The 21,022-nt window shown below is 50.9% G+C and overlaps 1 protein-coding gene and 1 pseudogene across 2 annotated transcripts; one reads left to right on the top strand and one right to left on the bottom strand.

Annotated features, from left to right (window-relative positions):
• Positions 1 to 7,935: 7,935 nt before the first annotated feature.
• On the top strand, positions 7,936 to 9,636 carry PDP2 (pyruvate dehydrogenase phosphatase catalytic subunit 2; the record flags this gene model as incomplete). The annotated part of the gene is made up of 1 exon (XM_084257093.1): positions 7,936 to 9,636. One exon carries the CDS (start codon positions 7,936 to 7,938, stop codon positions 9,520 to 9,522), a length of 1,587 nt encoding a protein of 528 aa, XP_084113219.1. The 3' UTR covers positions 9,523 to 9,636.
• A 7,788-nt stretch (positions 9,637 to 17,424) lies between these two features.
• LOC311186429 (large ribosomal subunit protein uL23-like) lies at positions 17,425 to 17,984 on the bottom strand (annotated as a pseudogene). Its single transcript has one exon. The product of its transcript is annotated as a large ribosomal subunit protein uL23-like (transcript).
• Between the last annotated feature and the right edge of the window lie 3,038 nt (positions 17,985 to 21,022).

Here is a 21,022-nt window from a genome sequence, read left to right on the forward strand (position 1 = left end):
GGTGTTCTGTGCCAGAGGAGGGTCTTATCCTTTGGAAAAACAGGTATAAAAAATGTTGGGGGTGGGTTAAAAATGAGCCCTGAGGCCACGGTACTAGTAGGAAGACAAAATAACTAGTTCACGGATTCTCAGCCTTCTCAGAAGTGGGTTTTTCTAATGGAGGATTTGATGGTCACTACTGGTTAATGTAAGTGTATTTGGTTGCCCTTTGGGTGGGTTTGAGATGCACTAGCCCTGCATTGCTCATCTGGGGGTCAGGTTCAGTAGAAATGCACCGTTGTTAGCACCCACAGAGATGAAGGCACCTAATTATCACCTTTACCTAAAGAAGGCTAACCCAACACACCTATGTTGAAAATGTGTCTCCCAGGAGGAGTGTACAGGAGTTTTTTATGTGTCTTGGGAGAAGCCCAAACTGGCCTCTCAGGTTATTAATGTGGATCAGAAGCGTCTAAAAGAGTGACTTGGCAGGGCCTAGACTATCTCAGCCACAAACATGAGCCCTGGGAAAACTGGAGAAGTCAGTTTAGATCTTTGGATTCTATTTTGCTCTTCCAAGAATGGATGATGGAGGCGTCACCAGATACAAAGTGTAGGTTCTGCCAGAGGTAAATAGATTTTATAGGCGAAAGAAAGGTCATAGTGATATGTTTGAATTGCTGCAATAAAGTTGGATGAATTCCTTTTACTGCAGGATTTTTCCATGCCTTGACAGAGAATGCCTTCCATGGGTGGACAGACCCTTCTGGCACAGAACATTTTCTGGGATCAGCCAGAAAAGGGCCAGGGGCTGGCCCAAGCTCTCTCCAGCCCTGACCCAAGGGCTGGAGATTGGGCAGGCAGCCCTGGCCATAAAATCCTAGCCCTTCCCTCTCCCTCACCCACAAGGCCAGGACCTTTGTCCCCGATGTTTCTTTCCTGGATTGCTCTCTCCCAGATATTGCCTGGCTCACTCCCTACCTTTCTTCAGATCTCCCTCCAAAGCCTGTCTTATCGGAGGCATCTCACCTGACGTAAGACCTCAAATAGCTCTTCCCTTCACTCCCCACCCCAGGGCTAGAGCGAGGGCCCACGTGCCTTCTTCCTTCCCCTTCCTGTGTGCACATGCACAGGACAGACATCTTCCTGCTTATTAAATACAGGCTGCACATTTAAAAAAGAATCAAAGAAAGAAAGAAATGGAAAAAACGTGAAAGTGCCTCCAGTTTAGAAGAAGGAAGCATTGTTAACTGCTGGCTTGTGTCAGACTCAACTTTCCTCTGCACACAAAGATGCAGGCCCAAGAGAGAGGGAGGAGGAGAAGAAGTGTATGATTAAGTGTTGCTATTGTCAAGAAGACTTCTCTGCTATAATCTGTTTTTTCCCTCAGTTCCAGCCAATAGCTCCCTCCTGGCCTCTCCAATCCCATGCTGTGGCCCGTTAGGGGCAGGTCACCACCCAGGTCCAGCGAGGGTCACTGTGGCCCAGGGCGCTGACACTCCACCCCCACCTGCCCTAGGTCCCCAGCTTCTGGAGGAGTTGCCGCTGCCACCCCCAGCCAGGGAGGGGCCCCTCTGGGGGGATGCAGAGAGGCTCCCCTCTCACACACGGAGCTTCTTGGAGAGCTGCTTCAGGGTAACACAAGCCTCACCAAGACGCTTGCTTGCTCAGCCAGCTCAGCCAGCTGACTTCTGCGTGAGAAAGACCGAGAATTCTGGGGGGCTCCTAGGCTCTCTCAATGTCCTGTTGCCTTCCCTTTCCCGTCATAAGATATGAGTTCTGGCAACTTGGCATGCAAGTGCTAACTACAAGGCCTGCTCGACATCCCTTTCCATGTAGGTCTACAGAGACCGAGAGAGAGAGAGAGAGAGAGAGAGAGAGAGAGAGAGAGAGAGAGAGAGCCTGGCCCAGGATCACACAGCAAGCAGGAGACTTGTGCCCCCAGGCTGAATGGCCCAGGATCACACAGCAAGCAGGAGACTTGTGCCCCCAGGCTGAATGGAAATTCTGGTCCTCCAGTGAATAAGGCCTGAGTGGCGGTGGGGGTGGGATGATGGTGGCAAGGGGTGATCACATTGTGTTTCCAGGAGAGGGGGCCCCTCTGGCCCAGGTCATCACAGCCTGGGGTGCAGCTACCTCATCCAGCAGGGGAAAGGGCTCTGTTGTGTTTGGAGAAGGCTTAAAGAGACTGAGAAACACAAGTCATATTTCCCTCCCTCCTCTCCAAAGAGTCTGCCCAGCCTCCTCTAGAGAAGGGCCATCTTCAGCTTCAGTTCTATGGGCTAGGAGCTCAACGCGCCCATTTTCAGGGCTCCTGATAACGTGGCGAGTCCATGGGTGCAGACGCTTTGGAGCAGGTTTGAGAAAAGGACTGAGGCAAACTTAAATTTTATAAAAAAGACTCAAGCCTTGGTCATTAGCATCCTCAAGGCTGGCCAAGTGTGTCCCTGAGTTGGCTGCTCTGCACAGACTGGTGACCGTTCCCCTGGAAGAAGAGAGCGTCCCATGTGCCCACATGTGTGGTCGATGCCAGGAAAAGCCATGGTGAAAAAGGAGGGGTGAAAAGGAGGGGAAGATACATCATTTGATTTGGGGGGGTACTGGTTTCTGAGACTGTCACCTCAGGGCACAGATGTGCTCAGCTCAGCAGGAAAACGTTTCTGGGTTTTTCCACATGCCTTGGGGAGAGGCGAGGCCTCAGCAAGGGCAAGCTCATGTGCTCAGTGGTCAGCAAGAAAACATCTGGGCTTCTATAGACCATATATCCGCTGGATGTTACAATGTTGACATTTAGCTAGAAGCTGGCTGCACCATCTCTTGTGACACAAGGTCAGCCTCCAATCCAGCTTTCCTAACACTCCGTGGAAGGATTTATCTACATAGCTCTGCAATCAAGGGACTTTGCCAGAATAATCCAAGAACTCTATCTTCCTACCTATCACTGCTCAGACTGTTTGATTTTCAATTTTAAAAGGGTAAGTTTTTTAGGAAAAGGAGAAAACCAGACTGTCTTTTTAAAATACAGTTTTGCTGGGCCTCCCCAGTGGCGCAGCGGTTGAGCGCTGGGTTGCGAAGCTGCCCGTGGCCTCTGCGGCGCCGGTTCGATCCCCGGCTGCTCCTCGGCCACCGGAGGAGGGTCCCACATGGCGCGCAGACCTCTCCTGCCGCCCGCTGCTCCCCTCAGCAGTGTACTTCGGTCCTTCTGCCTGTTCTGCTCCCCACTCTGGCTCTGGTGAATTCTCTCACCCTCCCACGCTTCTGACTGTACCCAGTGCATGTATAAACAAAACAAACAAACAAACCAGCAAAACAAATAAATAAAGCATGCCTCTTTAAAAAAATAAAATAAAATAAAATACGGTTTTGCTTTTGAAAGTATGAGCCGCTAGATGAAGTAATGTAAATGTATTGTCGAAAAATAAACTTCACCTGAATAGATTTAGGGATCAGACTGGCTTCAGTGGTGGGTGCAAGGGGTTAAGCACAGCACTATGAAGCTGTTCGCAGCCTCTGCAGCACAAGTTTGATCCCCAGGGAGATACCTACATGGTGCAGCAGACCTCTCCTGTCTCGCCCGCTTCTCCCCTCAGCGGTGTATTTCAGTCAGTCTGTCTGTTCTGTCCCCCACTCTGTCTCTGGTGAATCCTCTTACCCCACACACCTCTGGCCTGTGCCCCAGTTCTTGTATGCATAAATAAATTTTTAAACATCTAAAAAAAATAAAATAAAGGAGTCAGTGGTGGGGCAGCACTCCCTTTAGCAAGCAGAAAGGCCCTGCAAGGAGTTGTACAAAGTGGAAGGTTTTTTATACTCAGAGGTTTGGACAAGGATAGTAGCAAACAGAGATTATTTGAAACAAAGATGCCTTAGTGTGCAGGTGACCTCACTAGTGCTGATGAAGATATCTGAGATTGACTGATTTAAAGTCCATTTTGGGGAGAGGCTGAAACGGCAACCAGGGGCTTGGCGTGAGTGACTCCACATGGGGCCTATTTCTTTTTTTACAGTATGTTTCATGTAGAGAATTTGCAATGTTCAGCTTTAGGATAAATTAAAAGAAGTAGAATTAGTGGAGCAAAGATGTATCCATTGAGTAGCCCCAATTTACATTCTGCCCAGCCAGATGGCAGTGCCCACTCACCCGCATGAGATATGAGTCATGTGTTAACTTTGATTGACGATCATCAGTACGTCATTTTCACTCACATTTCCCTGGTTTTGACTAAGGTTGAATATTTTTTACACATTTTCTTGGAAAACTGAGCTGCTGCCTTCCCTTCTCAAGGGAGAGATAAGCCCTTTCCTTCATTTTTTCTTAGACAGGAAGCCTTGGGACACCGGATGGAGTTCTTGGACGAGACATCATATATGGGGTTACTGAGCTGCCTATAACCTTTAAAAAAAAGTTCCATGGGGCCTGCCTGGTGGCACAAGGGGTTAAGATGCAACCTATGAAGCTGTCCACAGCCACTGCAGCATGAATTCGATCCCCAGGCAGGGAGCTACCCACACGGCACAGCAGATCTCTCCTGTCTCCCCGCTGCTCCCCTCAGCAGTGTGTTTCAGTCAGTCTGCCTGTTCTGCTCCCCACTCTGTCTCAGGTGAATCCTCTCACTGCCCCCCTCCCGCACCCCCACCTCTGGCCTGTGCCCCAGTTCTTGTATGCATAAATAAATAAATCTTTTTTTAAAAAGTTCCATGCACACGAATTCCTCTAGGGCACATCTTTCCTCCGGAGGTGGTGCATGTGTGCCAGCCAAGAACTGTGGTTTCAGACTACTGATGTCATTTGTCTCAAGTATGTGTGGTGGGGGCAGCCCTCCATGTGTATGCAGTGGCGGGTTCAGGACTCACACATTTTAGGCACCCATAAAAGCCTGCAGATTGAGTAGGTAACTGTGCTGCCTCTGTCTTAAAGGATGACCTTCTGAAACCCGAAATGAACTAGCTATACCAAAAAAAATTGTGCTATTTATTTAGAATCCCTTAGAATTATTTTTAGTTTGACACTGAAACAGCTCTCTCAGTATTCAGGAAGAGAGAGATTCTAAATTCTGATTCACTGGTAGAACTTCTGGAAAGGGTCAAGGGTGAGTGGCAGTATAAAAATACCAGTGGCAAGTCTGACAGGAGAGGTTTTATGGCAGGTATGTCCTTGGGTCCAGGTAGTCTTCTGGGGAAGCCAGTGTGTCTTCCAGAAGACCACATCCTCAGAGCTATCAGTGGCCTGTTCTGGTGATCTATTTTTTTTTTTTTTTCCTGTCTCCAGGGGCAGACTTGCCACTGTTAGTACTAGATTCTAGTAAAACAATGTATAAGGAAGCAAACAATAACTGGAATCCCACAATGGATGGAACAAGAGAATACCTGGTGTCCCGGTCATCAGCTGTTCTCACCCTTCCACCACTAACGTCAGGGCAGTGGCCAAGCCAGTGTAAACTGTCGGTTCAAGGTCCAAAGGCCCCATGGGGAATCGATGAAGATTTCAAAGCTGGAGTCTGGGTTGCAGCAGTCACTCTGGCTGCCCTGCAGAGCAAGGGCTGCTGGACTGGGCGGAAGCTGGAGGTGGGGAGGCCAGATGAGAAGATTAGAACAGGGTGCTGGAGGAAGTGGGGGCAAATGTTTACATTGGAGAGATTTTAGGAGACTATACTAACAGGACTAGATAACCGACACAGGCGGGGAGCGGAGGAGGGACCGGCCTAGATGACTCGCAGACTTCTAGCTTGGGGTTCTGGGCAGAGTATGGGGCTATTACTTGATTAGGAGAGAAGAGAAAAGAGCAGGTTTGCCCGGGATAATTTGTGTTTAAAGGGTACTTGGGGCCTCCAGGGGTGAGGGTGGTGGGGGCGGGATGTCCAGCTGGTTGATAATTAGGGGGTAGCCCTCGGGAAAGCCCCCGCATAGTCCCCCCTCCACACACACACACAGGAGGGGAACCCCTGGAGTACTGTTAACAACAGCAAGGAGTGGGAGAAGTTGCTGGGTTGGGGTACCCAGAGGGGGGTGGTCACGTGGTGGGCCCGCCCCGCCCTAGGACTGCCGGCCCCGCAGCAGGAGCACCACCTACCTGTCCGCAGGGCCGAGGGGACGGCGGGGGGTGGGGGTGGGTGGGGGTGCGGTGGGGGTGGGGAGGACCCGGATTTGGTCCCTCCGGGTCGGCCCTCTCGCCCATTGGGCAGCTTCCCCGTCCGTCAGGGCCCCGCCTTCGCAGAGGAGCCAATGAGGGCCGGCGAGAGCGCTTCCTCCTCGCGGCGGCTCTGCCCGGGCTCCTCGCGGAGCGGAGCGCGAGTGGGGCCGGGCACTTGCGCACGCGCGGCGAGGGACGGCCCACGGCGGCGGGGCTGCAGGGCGCGGGCGCCGAGGTAGGGCGGGGGGTCGAGCGCGGGACCTGCGAGCCGCCCCCCCGACCCCCGGCCCCGGCCACGCCGGCGCCGGCCCCTGGCCGCGGCACGGGCGGGTGACCGGGTGGGGAGCCGGGCGGGGGGCGGCGAGGCGAGGGCGCGGACCCGCGGCGGGCAGGGGCGCGCGGGGCGCAGGGCCGCGGTCACCCCGCAGCGCGCACACGCCACGTGGGCCGGGCCCCCCGGAGCCCTCGCTGCGCCCCTGCAGTCCCCGGAGCGCCCCTGTGCGCGCGGCGTCCGGGACGAGCACCCGGTCTACCCGCTGGAAATGGGGTGTCGGGGAGCACCGGGCCGCCGGGGCGCGCTCGGGGGGCCGGGGGGGGGCGCGGGGGCTGGAAGGAGCGCGAACTCGGGAGCCCCGGACGCCCCGCTCCTGTCTGGAAGCTGTGGGGCAGACTTGAACTTGGAACCCACTAGTTTTATTTAGGGACGGGCAGTGGTTTGGGGTCCAGGCCGTGGCAGACGGCTCTGCGGCGGACACCGCTGCCCGGCTCCCCTGCGGGGCCGCGGGGTGCGGGGGTGGGGTGGGGTGAGGTGGGGTGAGGTGGGGTGGGGGTGGGGGTGGGGTGGGTGGGGGTGGGGCGAGCAGGCGCCCTCTTGTGCCAGGACTGACCTCTCCGGCCCCGAGGTCTGCCCGGGTGGGTTTGGAGGGGGCACTGGGTGGGGGAGGAACAGTCTTCAGCTACACCCCAGATTTGGGGAGGCCGGGATTCGTAAATGAAACCCGAAAACACGTGGGAAACACCCCTCCTCCCTGGTCACCCGAGAAAATAGAAATAGAAAGTAGAGCAGCTTTTTTTTTGTCTAAGGAAAAATGCCACCAGAGGCTGTCGAGGGCGCTAGGAGACTGTTTCCTTCATGCCCTTGCGGCGGCAGATGGGAACCTTTTGGAAATAATCAGTTTGGCAAGGAGTCTGCACCCTTTGACCCACTGATTCCTCCTTTGGGAAATAAGTAGGGGAAAGGTTGGCACAGAAGGGCGTGCGGTTGGGTATTTCATAAATATCCAGGGGGCAAGAAGGCCCCTTCCCCAGCACAGAGAATGGGTAAGTGCCTCGTGAATGGTTTTGGCCCAAATGGGATATGACCCGTCCATGAAATCTACTGTCAGTAAAATGCTCTTAACAGAGAAAACAAAACGAAGTGTGGTTACAACGATATAAAAAGGAGGGTTGGCCTGGTGGGGGGTGAGACTATATTAGACTGGCGTGTGCCTAATGATTCATGTAAAGCTACCCTGGTCAGAGGGGAAGGGATGTATTTCATTAATCCTCACAAAACCTTACGAGATTTGTGTTCCCATCCCACTGATGAGCAGCTGGGGCTCTGGCAAGTGAAGCAGGGTGTCTGATAGTTCTTGTTTGTTCTATCTTGTGTGTTCAATTGGGTTTTCCATCACTTACCTCCAATCACTTTGTTCACGATTGTAGCAAAGTAAATCTTTTCCCAGTCAATATTTTTACGAAATTAAAATCGAAATGTTCATGAAATCTTTATTTTTCAGGTTCAAAAACCTTATTGCTGCAGGAATTCTTACTGGTACAGTTGCAGGATGTCAAGTACTGTGTCATACTGGATCTTAAATTCTGCAAGGAGCAGCATCGCCACATTGCAAGGGGGTGGGCGTTTGTACTCGAGGTGTGCCTCAAATAGGAATAAGTCAAAATGGAGCCTCTTTTCCCCTGCACCAGCCAGCCTAAAGAGTCTTCCATGCAGTGGCTTTGCGCCACAGAAAGCTTACAGACACACTTCCACCGAGGAAGATGACTTCCACTTGCAGCTGAGCCCTGAGCAGGTAAACGAAGTGTTGCGTGCTGGTGAGTCATCCCACAAGATTCTTGACCAAGTCAGCCACGTCCCAAATTCTGTCTTGCGATTTGAGAGCAACCAGCTGGCTGCTAATTCCCCAGTGGAGGACCGGCTAGGGGTCGCCTCCTGCCTGCAGACCAATGGACTGATGTTTGGCGTCTTCGATGGACATGGTGGCCACGCGTGTGCTCAAGCAGTGAGCGAGAGGCTCTTCTACTACATGGCAGTGTCGCTGATGTCGCAGCAGACCCTGGAGCAGATGGAGGGCGCGATGGAGAACATGAAGCCCTTGCTGCCCATCCTGCAGTGGCTCAAGCACCCCGGGTACAGTATCTATAAGGATGTCACCTCTGTGCACCTTGATCACCTCCGTGTCTACTGGCAGGAGCTGCTTGACTTGCACATGGAAATGGGGCTGAACATTGAAGAAGCATTAAAGTACTCCTTCCAGAGACTGGATTCTGACATCTCACTGGAAATCCAGGCGCCCCTGGAAGATGAGATAGCAAGAAACCTTTCGCTCCAGGTGGCTTTCTCCGGCGCAACAGCTTGCATGGCCCATGTCAATGGAGTTCACTTGCATGTGGCCAATGCTGGCGACTGCCGGGCCATCCTGGGTGTCCAAGAGGACAATGGCATGTGGTCCTGTCTGCCTCTCACCCGAGACCACAATGCATGGAATGAAGCCGAGCTGTCTCGGCTGAAGAGGGAGCATCCTGAGTCAGAGAACAGGACGATCATCATGGACAACAGGCTGCTGGGCGTCCTCATGCCCTGCAGGGCTTTCGGGGATGTCCAGCTAAAGTGGAGTAAAGAGCTACAGCGCAGTGTCCTGGACAGGGGCTTTGACACTGAGGCCCTCAACATCTATCAGTTCACCCCCACACACTACCATACCCCCCCCTACCTGACTGCTGAGCCTGAGGTCACCTACCACAGGCTGAGGCCCCAGGACAAGTTCCTCGTGCTAGGCTCCGATGGCCTGTGGGACGTGCTGGACAATGAAGACGTGGTGAGGCTGGTGGTGGAGCACTTGACCGAAGAGGGTCAGCACAAGCCAGACCTGGCCCAGAGGCCCACCAACCTGGGACTCATGCAGAGCCTGCTGCTGCAGAGGAAAGCCAAGGTCCACGCTGCCGACCAGAACGCGGCCACGCGTCTCATCAGACACGCCATCGGGAGCAACGAGTATGGGGAGATGGATCCCGAGCGGCTGACAGCAATGCTGACGTTGCCGGAGGACTTGGCGAGGATGTACAGGGATGATATCACTATCACTGTGGTGTATTTCAACTCAGACTCCATTGAGACATATTACAAGGGGAGTTAAGAGAGTCTCATCCTCTTAGGTTAACTTAAACACTTTTCTAAAACATTTTCTCTTACTCTTAAACTGGCTTTTCAAACCTAACTTAAAAGGGCAGGCAGATGTAGCTTGCTTAATAATAGACTAACAGGCAAAAAAAAAAAAAAAAAAAGCGCCAAAAAAATAAAAAAGATGACAAAAAACATCAGCCTAGGTTTAAAAACAGCAGCAGTGATTTGATGTCCCTGCCTGTTTGAGTTACCTCTCCTCTGCAGAGAATTAGAGTGTGGAGACCATAGATTGGCTTGGTAGTCCTTGGTAGTCCTTTCATAAAGACTCTATTGTTAGACTGTCAGCCTGAGCCTTCAAAGGGTAAATCTAATTGTGATGCCTGGAACTTCGAAAAACTCGAGGATCTTCTAAGGTCTTGCTGCAAAGTCTGCAAAATTAATCATTCTCAGTTCACAGTCATGGCCTTCTAGACTATGAAGGATAGGTTTTGTTTTATAATTTTTAAATTATTAAGACCTAGGTTTATAAGGCATATTACATGACAGTTTTCTATGCAATATTCTAACTCCTTTTTGGTAGTTATATTTGTGAAGACATTTTATAAGACTACATTCTAGTTCTGTTTTAGTTTATTTTAAAACCAAGTCCTCCAGTTTGCAAAAAGGCCTGCCATAAGCAGGCTTAGAATAACTTTTGGTTTTCAGCCGAGGATGAGGGGGCCGAGGCCCCTGGACTAGCTGGAATTTGGGCAACTTCAGTCTTTCACTGTGTTCCACCCCCCTTAACCTTTGAGCCATGCTGACCTTCATTCCTGACCTTTCCTGAATCAGTAAAATCGCCTCCTGGGCTTAATCTCTGAAGGTTTATTTAAAGCACTTGACCTTTTTGGTTATACCTCTCAAAAATTCTTCTGTTAATTCCACCTACTACTCCTTCTACCTCTGCTATACTGAATTCCTTCAACCTGCTGCTGCTGACTAGCAAGCAGCACAATCTAGAAAGAATGCTCCTTCTTCAGATGGTTGCAGGGAATAAGATGTGATTGCGTCTGGTAGTTGTGACGGACATGGTGTACGCAGTGCGCTGTGGACTTCAGATTCGGCAGAAAGGTGAAAACGTGAAGGACCTGAGAACACTCAGTGGGCAAGTCTCTGTCTGGATCCTGAGAGGCAGTGGGAGCAGAGGGGGGGTGACATGTCAGATGGGACATTGACCCGAGACAGGGATAAAACCATGAGGACCCTCTTTGGGGAAATGTGTTTTATGTTTTTACAAAGAAACAATGGGAAATATGATATGTCCCTAAATGGAAGCCCAAATATAATCCCACAAAACAGGCAGTTTTATCTTCCTACACCCCATTGCTTGAGCCCCCTCCTCATTTCAGCCCCTTGGGCCTTGCAAGGAGAGAAAAACAAATAGCTAGCTGTGGCTTCCTCATTCCTGTCTGTTGCAGTGCCCTTCACGTGTTGGGACGCTTCCAGCATGGGGACATGTCCCTGCACATTTTTCAATGCAGCTGTTCAGGAATATGACTTCCACTAAGAAATTCTCTTCTAGGTGCTTAAGTATTGTTCCTTGTACCCTGAAACCATCATTACTTCTGAACTTCTAGATCTTATCTTGGAAATGTGCATTACTACCCTTCTGCTAGCGTGAAGGCTTGTTTCTCAAACTGAGGACACTGCTTGTCCAACATCCTTTGTTCTTAATGCCAGCTAAATCCTAACATGTCCTCGGAACACTTACTGTGATTACAGTGTCGGAATCCTATTTTGGAGACTAGCCCAGGTCATAAATGGATCTGGTTCAGTAACTTGTGGGACAGATGATTGAATACAGACTTCCCACCTGTTTCTCTAAGTGGATCTGTGTTTCTCCTCTGCCTAATAGATTTTCTGCTTTCTATCTGGTAAATTAAGAGAGAAGAAAAGTCAGCCTGTCATCTACCTTTCCCTCTGTGAATTGTCAGTTCCACGAATGTTCCAAGGAACACCTCCTGGTGAAACCCCAGCGTGTCTTGCCTCCCTGACCACTATTCTGCTGCCTTGTCCTCAAGGCCCACGGGCTGCTGCTTTTAAGAACACTGGGATTGAGAGGGCCCGTCGGGTCTTCCAAGGCACTTATCATTCCTCTTTTGTAGAGATTTCATTATTGAGATTTAAACTGAACAATAACAATGAGATTGATTGTTAATGTTTTGGATGTAACTTTTGAATGAAGTATACTTTGGTGCTTAAAATTACGTATTTATCATTTTAGGTAAGAAATGGTAATAGTGCCATAATTTAGATATTTTATATATATATATATATATATAAATTTAAAGCTCTGCTGATTCTTGGGGTTGGTCAAGATGGACAGAGAGGATGGAATTACTTCTAAGTTAGTTTGTTAGGTCAAGTTTCTTAGATGCAATGGTCTTGGATGTTTGTAACAGTAAAACTAATTTATTATAGTGAAAATGTAAACTTTGATGTTGGTGAATATATAAACCTGTTTGGCCTAGAAGTCTAATGGGTCTAAAAAGATCTCTAGTTTAGGGTACACCGGGCAAAGTTCAGATTCGACAATTGAACTGGCACCTCCTACACATAAGTGAAATATAAACAGTTTGAATTGAAGCTCGTTAAAGAAAAGAATAATTGCATGGAACAAAAAGATGTTCAGATAAGTCTAGCTTGACTCTTGTCCATCTGGCCCTGGTGACCAATCTTCATTGACAGCTTTTGGGAAGCTTTACCTTCCTAGGTTTAGTCAGAGCATCCTGGAACTGAGCCATCCTAGTTTCCTAAAGTGGTTCATTCTTCTCTTTCCCGTGGCAGAAAAGACTCTGGGGTAGTCTTGGAGCTGGGGTATAAAAGATTGGTGCTACCCCTGGTGAGGGTTGCTGCTGTGTGTTTGCCCAAGTGGAAAGCACTGCTGTGTGACCATCTCCTGAGCCAGCTGACGTTCCATCCCTTCCGCCCTGGGCACCTGATGTTTAACTTGCCTCCTAGAAAATATTATCAAGCATTTACTTGGAAAATTTATTAACCATGTTCTTTAATAATTACTGACATTTGTCTTTCAAGCTGTCTACCAAATGTTCATATTGGACATTGATTTTCTAACCATGAAGAGATATTTAGATGAATGTTATAAATAAAAGAGGCAAAATGAAACTTGTTTTCTTTTGGCTTGGATTCTATTCTTTTTTTTTTTTTTTTTAGGTCCTTAGGTTAGGAGGTTTTGTTCTACCACCATTATCTGGCCATGGAAAATTCTAGGCTGTTCAAGAGTCCACTCAAAAGAGAAGTTATCTCTGCAAGTTTTTGGTGACTGCTGACCACACAAAGTCCTTGTTTGGTGTTAACCCTGTGTAGGGGGACTTGAAAAGAAAGAAAAGGTAGTGAAGGCCTTTGTTGTAAGCATGCAAGTTCTGCTGGGATTTCTTATTTTTTAGCTGAACTTGTAAAACCAGTTTCTGTGCTTTTTTTTTTTTTAAAGATTTATTTATTTATTTATACAAGAACTGGGGTACAGGCCAGATGTGCAGGAGGGTGAGAGGATTCACCAGAGCCAAAGCGGGGAACAGAACAGGCAGGCTGACGAAATACACTGCTGAGGGGAGCAGTGTGCAAGACAGGACAGGTCTGCTGCGCCATGTGGGACCCTCGCCGGAATCGAACCGGCGCTGCAGAGGCTGCAGACAGCTTCACAGCACTGCACTCAACCCCCTGCACCACCAGGGGAGGCCCTTCTGTGCTCATCTTAAATGCAATATGGGAGGCAGCTACCTAGAGAAGACCCTCCTACATCCCACCAACTGAACTATATAGCTCATTGCCTTGGGTGTTACAGGGGCCTGGACTGGGTGCTCCCTAAAAGGCAAATACAACTATTACATCATTAGTACTTTACTGTGGGCTGGTTAGTTGAGCTGGATCTTAAGGAGGAGCAAATTTGGGGGAGGGAAGCGTAAAAATGGTGTGTGTGGGGTCTGGGAAGTTTCAAGAGGAGCTATTACCCTCTCTTTTTGACATGATACAAAAGGCCCCTGAGTTGAAAAAAACCTGTGACACCACAGTAGAGTTAGATTTGAACCTAGTCCGCAGCCTACACACTTGTCTCAACACTGGGCTTTCAGAAATGGATAATAATGCATGAAAAATCTTTCATTGCACAATTTTGGCCCAGGGTGGGTGGGGATGAGGCGGAGAAGTAGGTGGTGCTGAAAAGAAACTAGAAGGCATTTTTGGTTTTTGGTCATTGCTGAGAATAAACTAGAAAGTTGTGCTAACTCTTTTGAAATGCCTTTGGCTATTATAAGTCAAGCTAGATACACTTAACATAGACTTTCCAATATCCCATCATTTGGAACATCATAAAAACAGGAATAACAAGAGTTACATTTAAAAAGTTGAGCTCTGTTTTTTCATTTCTTGTTTGTTTATTTTTTTTAATTTTATTTATTTTATCTTTTTCATCTTTTTAAAAAAATTTTTTTTAAAGGATCCAATCTTTTTTTTTTTTTTAAGATTTATTTTTTTATTTCTACAATAGCTGGGGTATAGGCCAGAGGCACAGGAGGGTGAGAGGATTCACCAGAGACAGTGGGGAGCAAAACAGGGAGAGGGACCGAAATACACTGCTGAGGGGAGCAGTGGCGAGACAGGAGAGATCTGTGGCGCCGTGAGAGGAATCTCCCTGGCCTGCCGGGAATCGAACCCACGCTGCAGAGGCTGCGGACAGCTTCACAGTGCTGTGTTCAACATACTGCGCCACTGGGGAGGCCCCATTTTTTCATCTTTATCGCTTTCTTCTTAAAAATTATTTTGAGCTCTTTCGTTAGAAGAGGAAAAATTAAACTTATACTGTTCCTTTCACCCCTAGACCTTTTCCCATTTTACTTAAGATTGGTAAATGCTCTTAAGCGGCTCCCAGCCTGGTGACGGCTCCCTCTGGGATGGGTGAACTTTCACTCAACTGCTGTGGACCCATGCGTCTGCTCCTTTGGCCCCAGACCTTTTCTGTCCCACAGGGGAAGTCTCCTGGCTGGGAGGAGCAAGGGAAGATGTAGGACCAGAGTTTCTGTTCTGACCTCAGCTGGCAAAGGACTACATAGGCCAAGACAGTTAGCTGCACCTTCTGGAAAAGTGACTTGTGAGTGACTTTCCAAGTCTGTCCCATCTCAGATCTTAATCCTCCCTGTCCTTCCGGGATTCTGGAAGGCCCTCTCTTGCCCAACCCCATTCCCCCTGAAGCAGATGAACAGAGGAGTGTCTGTCACAAGCCGCTGCTTTGTCCATGCCACAACCCTGCAAGCTCGGGCCAGGCATGCAAAGCTGTTCAGAGGGCCCCATACAGCCAGGGGCTGAGGAGCTCCTGACACTGGGCATGATGGGGACTGGAAAGGGCCAGTCTGAGGCAAGGAGCCGGGGTGGGGGTCGGGGGAGAGGGGAGGCAGAGGGGTGAAGCACATGAGTTAATTCAGCCCAGTGGATCTGAGCACAGGCATTGTGAGCACAGGGGTGAGAGTTGCAGCGAAGGTTGGGAGTGGGGAGTAGCCAGATATGGCTGGGAGGGCCTGGAGGAGTCCCTCTGGAGATCTCCGGGGCTGGGGAATGAGTGGGGCCAGCAGTGACCTAAGAAAGGATGGGGGGCCTGGCTTGCTCTTCATCAGCCTGCAGGTGGGGTGGAGGTAGCGCGGACAGTCGAACCTCAACCCCCCGCTTTCCCTGCGGAGTTTGGACCTTGTGCTGCTGCGCATTTGTCCCTGTTTCCCTCCTTCCCACCCCATCCCTGACTGTGACTGTAGAATGGATGTGGATGGACGGATGACTAAGGGGGGAGCAGGTGGAGAGGAAGCAGCAAGAGAGAGGCTAGAGAAGTAGAAGGAAACTGAGTGGTGGCATGGAAGGAGGGGGCTGGAGGGTGTCCAGTGCCAGAAAAGACCCTGGGTGAGGAGGGATGACAATGAGCAATTAGCTGGGAAAGGACCACGACGGAAAGGTGGGGGCATTCGGTATTCTCACCTGGGACTCAGGACACAGGGCAGGCCTGGGAGGTGAGGACTTGCCTCTGTGAGCAGAGGTTTTGACTGAGTGGCTGGAACGACGCTCTGCGGCAAAGCAGCGCAGGGGGTGAGAGAACTGGGAAATGTCATCAACAGCCCATGTGTTCGTCGGCTTGTGGGGGGAGAGGCGCCATGTGTCCACTTGGGGTGTCAGGGCTGACCCTGCACTGCCTTTGGCATGGAAGAAGGGAGGAGCTGGGTCTCTTCCCTAGTCCTAAGGATGGCATGATGGAAACACCGGTGGGGAGCCCTGGACCTGCCGTGCCCTTGGCGGGGGATTCTGTAGTGAGACGCCGTGGGGCCTCTAGGTGTCGCCCTCGGGCCATGTTACTGCAGATGCAGCAAAGGGTTCCGGAGGGAGGTTTGAGGCCCTGAGGCTCACCCCCAGCTGGAGCAGGGTCTCCCCCTCAATAAGCCTTTCAATAAGCCTCAGCAGAGCCTGGATGTGCCTGGGGTGGGAGCAAGTGTGTAGGGCGGGGGAAGTACCCTGTCCTGTGGTCACTCAACCCTGCCCTGAGGAGAGGGGGCTACTGGGTTCCAAGAGAGCCTTGGCAGAGCCAGGTAGGGGGCTGCAGGTGGTGGGGGAGGGAGGGTAGCTGCCACCTTTTCCAGTCTCCCCCGGTGTGGGTATTCCGCTCCGCAGACAGCCCCACACCTCTGAACCTGTCTCCCAAACACCTCAGCTCCCTGCAACCAGTCCCTACAACCACTCTCCTAGCAGCTCCTGCTCTCCCCACCCCCATTTCAGCCCAAAGAATGATCCAAGCCACCTTTATCCTCCCCACCCCCCATAAGAGCTGCCCCATCTGGTGGCCAACTCCACCCAGCACACACCCGCCAGTGACCTTGGTCAGACTCAAATCTGGCCATGTCACTCCTTTGCTCTAAACTTTTTGTGGCTCCCAATTACCCTTGACTTGCCCCCTCAAGCTCCTCCCCAAGGTGTGGGCACTACAGTCACACGGGGATGGAAGAGTGAGACAAGAGAACGAGCTCTCTGCTTTTCTCCCCAAGCTGAAGTCACCCCTTCCAAGAGTCCACTAGGGGAGGCCACACTGACCGCCTTGCTGCCCTGCCTCTTCCTCTCCTGTCATCTAGAGGAAGTCAGTGTCCACCATGTGCATCCAGTTGGTTTTTTTTATCAAACACAAGCCACAATTGCTTCAACTAGCCCCCCCCCTGCCTTTTTTTTTTTTTCCCTCGGGGAAGGGGCAAGGGAAGTTGTGACTGAACTATTTAAAGCAAATCCCAGACCTCACATCATGTCCATCATGATCCTTCCAGAAGCACCCCTGAAAGAATTGCTATTTTCCTATGTCACCACAATGCTGTTGTCATGGAGGGATTTGAAATGGGGTCAGCAAAGCGACAGCAGATGCGAGTAAGTCTTAATGACTGATGAGTCTAATTGGTGGCCTCGTTATGCTATTTGCTCTACTTTTGTGTATATTTAACATTTTTTATTTTTAAAATACTTTAATGACACACCCACTCTTGCCCATCACCCTCCCCTGCTTTTCTTTTTTAAATGGTGAAAAAAAATATATTTAGAATTAGCCAGTGGGCCTCCCTGGTGGTGCAGCGGGTTGAGCACAGCGCTGTGAAGCTGTCCACAGCCTCTGCAGTGCGGGTTCAATCCCGGCCGGCCAGCGAGGGTCCCATAGGCACAGCAGACCTCTCCTGTCTCGCCCACTGCTCCCCTCAGCAGTGTATTTCGTCAGTCTGCCTGTTCTGCTCCCCGCTCTGTCTCTGAATCCTCTCACCCTCCCGCGCCTCTGGCCTGTACCCCAGCTCTTGTTTAAAAATAAATAAATTTTTTAAAAATATATATATAGAATTAGCCAGCTGGACTCAGTTTAGATGATCCCAGTTTTGTAGACAACATCTAAAACATCACAGTCAGGAGCCAGTGAAACATTTGCCTTCTCTCCACCAGGTGTGATCGGGTTTTGGACCTTGGCCATGTCAACGTCATAGAGTTTCTTCACAGCCTGTTTGAGCTGGTGCTTGTTGGCCTTGAGGTCCACAGTGAACACAAGTGTGCTGTTGCCTTCTGTCTTCTTCATGGCTGACCAGTGGTCAGAGGGAACTTGATGACGGCACAGTGGTCAAGCTTGTTTCTCCCGGGAGCGCTCTTCCGTGGATATTTGAATATTTGCCTCCAGAGTTGCAGTGTCTTGGGCCTCCAGAAAATGGGCGAAGTGGCTGTGGATGCTGTTAGGCCCTGTTTTCTTGGCTCTCAAAGCTTTTGCCTTGGCCTTGGCTTGGGAGGGACAGGGGCTTCCTCCTTTACTTTTGGCGCCATCTTCATGAAAAGGCCTCCCCTGCTTTTTAAGAATCCAGGGAAATGCCCCGTATTCTTTATGATGCGCAAGGCTAAGGGTGAACTGAGCCTGGCCCACAGCTCTTCAGCCTCATCTCCTGCCGCCCCCACCCCACCATCTGCTTCCTGTGGGGCGTTCATGCGGCTCACTGGGCATGGCAGCTCATTACCATTTGTGACAATAAACCAGGTCACCTTTGTGAAGATAAACTGTGCCCAGGTGTGTGATGAGCTATTATAAGTGTTCTCTTATTTAGTCCTCAATCAACCCTAACAGACGAGTGTTAGCAGTACACTTTACAGATGATGAAACTGAGCCCAGAGAGGCAAAATGCTGTGCCCAAGGTCACAAAACTAGTAATGGCAGAACAGAGTTTCAAACTCTGATGCCTGACTCTAAAGCTTCTCCCTAGCTTTCTCACTAGTGCTAAATGATGGTGCAATTCTCCTGAATATCTCTTCGCTTGATTTGAAAAAAAGCTCCATCTGCTCCCCAAGAGCCTGGCAGGAAAGGGTGCTCTCTTGGCCCATAGAAACTTTCTAGTAGAAGCTGGGGGAGCACTTGCAAGGTGTAAATCAGATGGACTGTGGCTGGTCTCTGCTCATAGCTGGATTGAAACACAGAACAGACCCCGTGTGTGGCTTTTCCCTGTGTCCCCAGTCAGCCTGGACTGCCTATGGGGTTGGGAGAGCAAGAGCAGGTGGCAGATAGGGGGTACCTGCCTTCAGCCTGCAAGAAGAACCAAAGAGCACAGCCTGCCCCACCCCCCTGACCCTATGGCCCTGGACGGGTCTCTGAGCCCCCTCGATAGCCTCAGCCTGATGCCTCTGGCTTGGAGGAGGGCACAGAACTCCTCTGTGACACAGCGAAACCTGCTGTCTGACCCAGAATTCATCAGAGAGAGAGAGAGAGAGAGGATCAGCCGGGCGACTGTACAAGGGGGTTTGAACAAACATGGTCATGGACTGGTGTTGGTAAGAAAGAGAAACTGGACACCACTGGCATGTCCTTCCTCTAGGCATTGGGCAGAGATTCCGGTGCATCCATCCTGGTGGACTTTTAAAAGCGAAAGTGAAAAAAAGTGATGGTGGAAGATATTATATGACAGAAAATTGCTAGAAGTAAATACTGTTGGGGGTGGGGTGGGAAAACAGATCACAAACTTAAATGTATAGGGTGACCCTGATTTGAAATCCTGCTCCCAGCCCTGGCACAGCCCTCTACCCGCTCCCTCGTGACCTAGCCCATTGGCCAGGGGCCTGCCATGGGGGAGGGGCCGCTACTATATTGGGAAGGGGATGAGATCATCCAGAGGCTGGCTGATTTAGAGCTGGGTAACTTTTTCCACCCGTGTGCCTCTCAGAGGCTTCTGCGCGGCTCATAAACTTTGGTGCCAGCCTGCAGGGTGGAGGAGGGCCAAGATCCCCCTCCTGAGAGGTGGAGATGGTCACTGAAGCTGGGTAGCAAGGCTGAAGCTGTTATAAAATGGCAGCGCGGGTCTGGGGTGCCCAGGGCCTAGCTCGGGACCCTGTGATGATGAACTTTGCTCCCAGCAGATCTGTATGTCCTGACACTCCCCAGGGACCGGTGTGGGCACAACATGCATTTTGTGGGTACCAGACTATCCCAGAGGGAAGCTACTGTGTGGTGAGGGGAGCTGGGGTCCCGTGGGCCCAGTTCTAAGATTGCTGTTTTTCAGCCTGGCCTTCCCCGGAGAGGGAAATCCCATTTGTGGCCAAATCCAGAGAAATCCCTGAATGACAGGAAGGCCAACAATGGAGGGGAGACGCCTGGCTAGGTGAGGGACGGGGTCCAGTTATAGCTCAACCAATATCTGAGTTGAGTTCAAACTCTGGCCCCAATGTGCATGAGGCTCCCTCACACCCGTGCCCCAGCCTCGAAGAGTTGTCCCTGGCGAAAATGCTAGAGCATGTTGGATGGAAGAAAGAGAGGGTGCCCAGAAGGGAGGGGGTTCAGGAGAGGAGCAGCTATGTGCCCCAGCACTGTCCTGTGTCAGGGCCTTGAGGGTCCTCAGATCCCACAGTAAACAAGAGAACATGGGGTGGGGCACCCTAACCTGGGCTTTGTAGGCAAGGAACAGGAACTGGGCAGAACCAGAAGGAGCTGGAGCGTTCCCTCCTTAGCCGGGCCCTGAGCAGCAGGGCCTGAAGTGGAATTCTCCAGCTGGATGGAGTTGTTCCTGGAAAATCCCCACCAGTCCTTCCAGAAACGTGCTTTGGTGCCTGATTCTGGCTCCTTCTGATGGGAACGGAAGCGGCCTCACAACGAATGAGCTACTCAGGGACCATCCTTGCCCTCTGGACTCCTGGGCCTGGATTCACACACGTGTTGAGCACTGTGCGTCGGTGTCACCGAGTTCTCTCAGCCATCCTGAGAGGCAGGGATCAGGGTCCTCATTCGAAAAGGAGGCTGATGTTCAGAGAAATCAAGTGACTTACCCAAGGTCACAGCTGAGTCAGGATCTCAGGCCCACCTGTCTGGGGCAGGCCAGCACATGGCTGCGGTCCCCCACTCTACTCAGGATCCTCCAAAGGGCAGGTCGAGCCCATTGCCTAAGGATGTCATTTCCGGCTCAGTCCTACTTGACCAAGCCTGGGCCGGCCCGTGCCTGCTATTTTCAGAATAACCCTGGTGGTTCTGGGCACAGCTCGCTGGCCATCACCTGGGGCCTATTTTTGTCCTTCGGGTAAAAAGGAAGTCTCACCTTGTGCAGTAATCACTTAGGGGGAGGGTGGAACACGTGACCCCTGACCCCAGCTGACCTCTCTGCCCTGCTGGGAAATGACCCCAGTGGGGAAGGTGGGGCGGCCTGGTTCAGTTACGCTCCATTTCTCTCCCAGGCCAAATGCTTCCCAGCATCTGGCTTTTCTACCACATCTTTTCTCGGCAGGCCGCAGACTTCCCAATACCTGCTGTGACCAGGGAGCTGAGACATCTTCATTTGTCTTTATGATCCATTGCCAAATTTTCTACACCTAAATAGCCAGAAAATTCTTTCCCAGATCTAGCTGTGAAAACAAGCCCATTTCCTTAGGTTCTAGCTAGGGGTTATAGAAGGCAGGTGCAGGACCCATGTAGGAATCCAGCATCTAGAGCTCGACTTTCAGAA

Source organism: Talpa europaea, assembly GCF_964194135.1.
Source record: "Talpa europaea genome assembly, chromosome: 16".
In the NCBI taxonomy this organism is placed as follows: domain Eukaryota; kingdom Metazoa; phylum Chordata; class Mammalia; order Eulipotyphla; family Talpidae; genus Talpa; species Talpa europaea.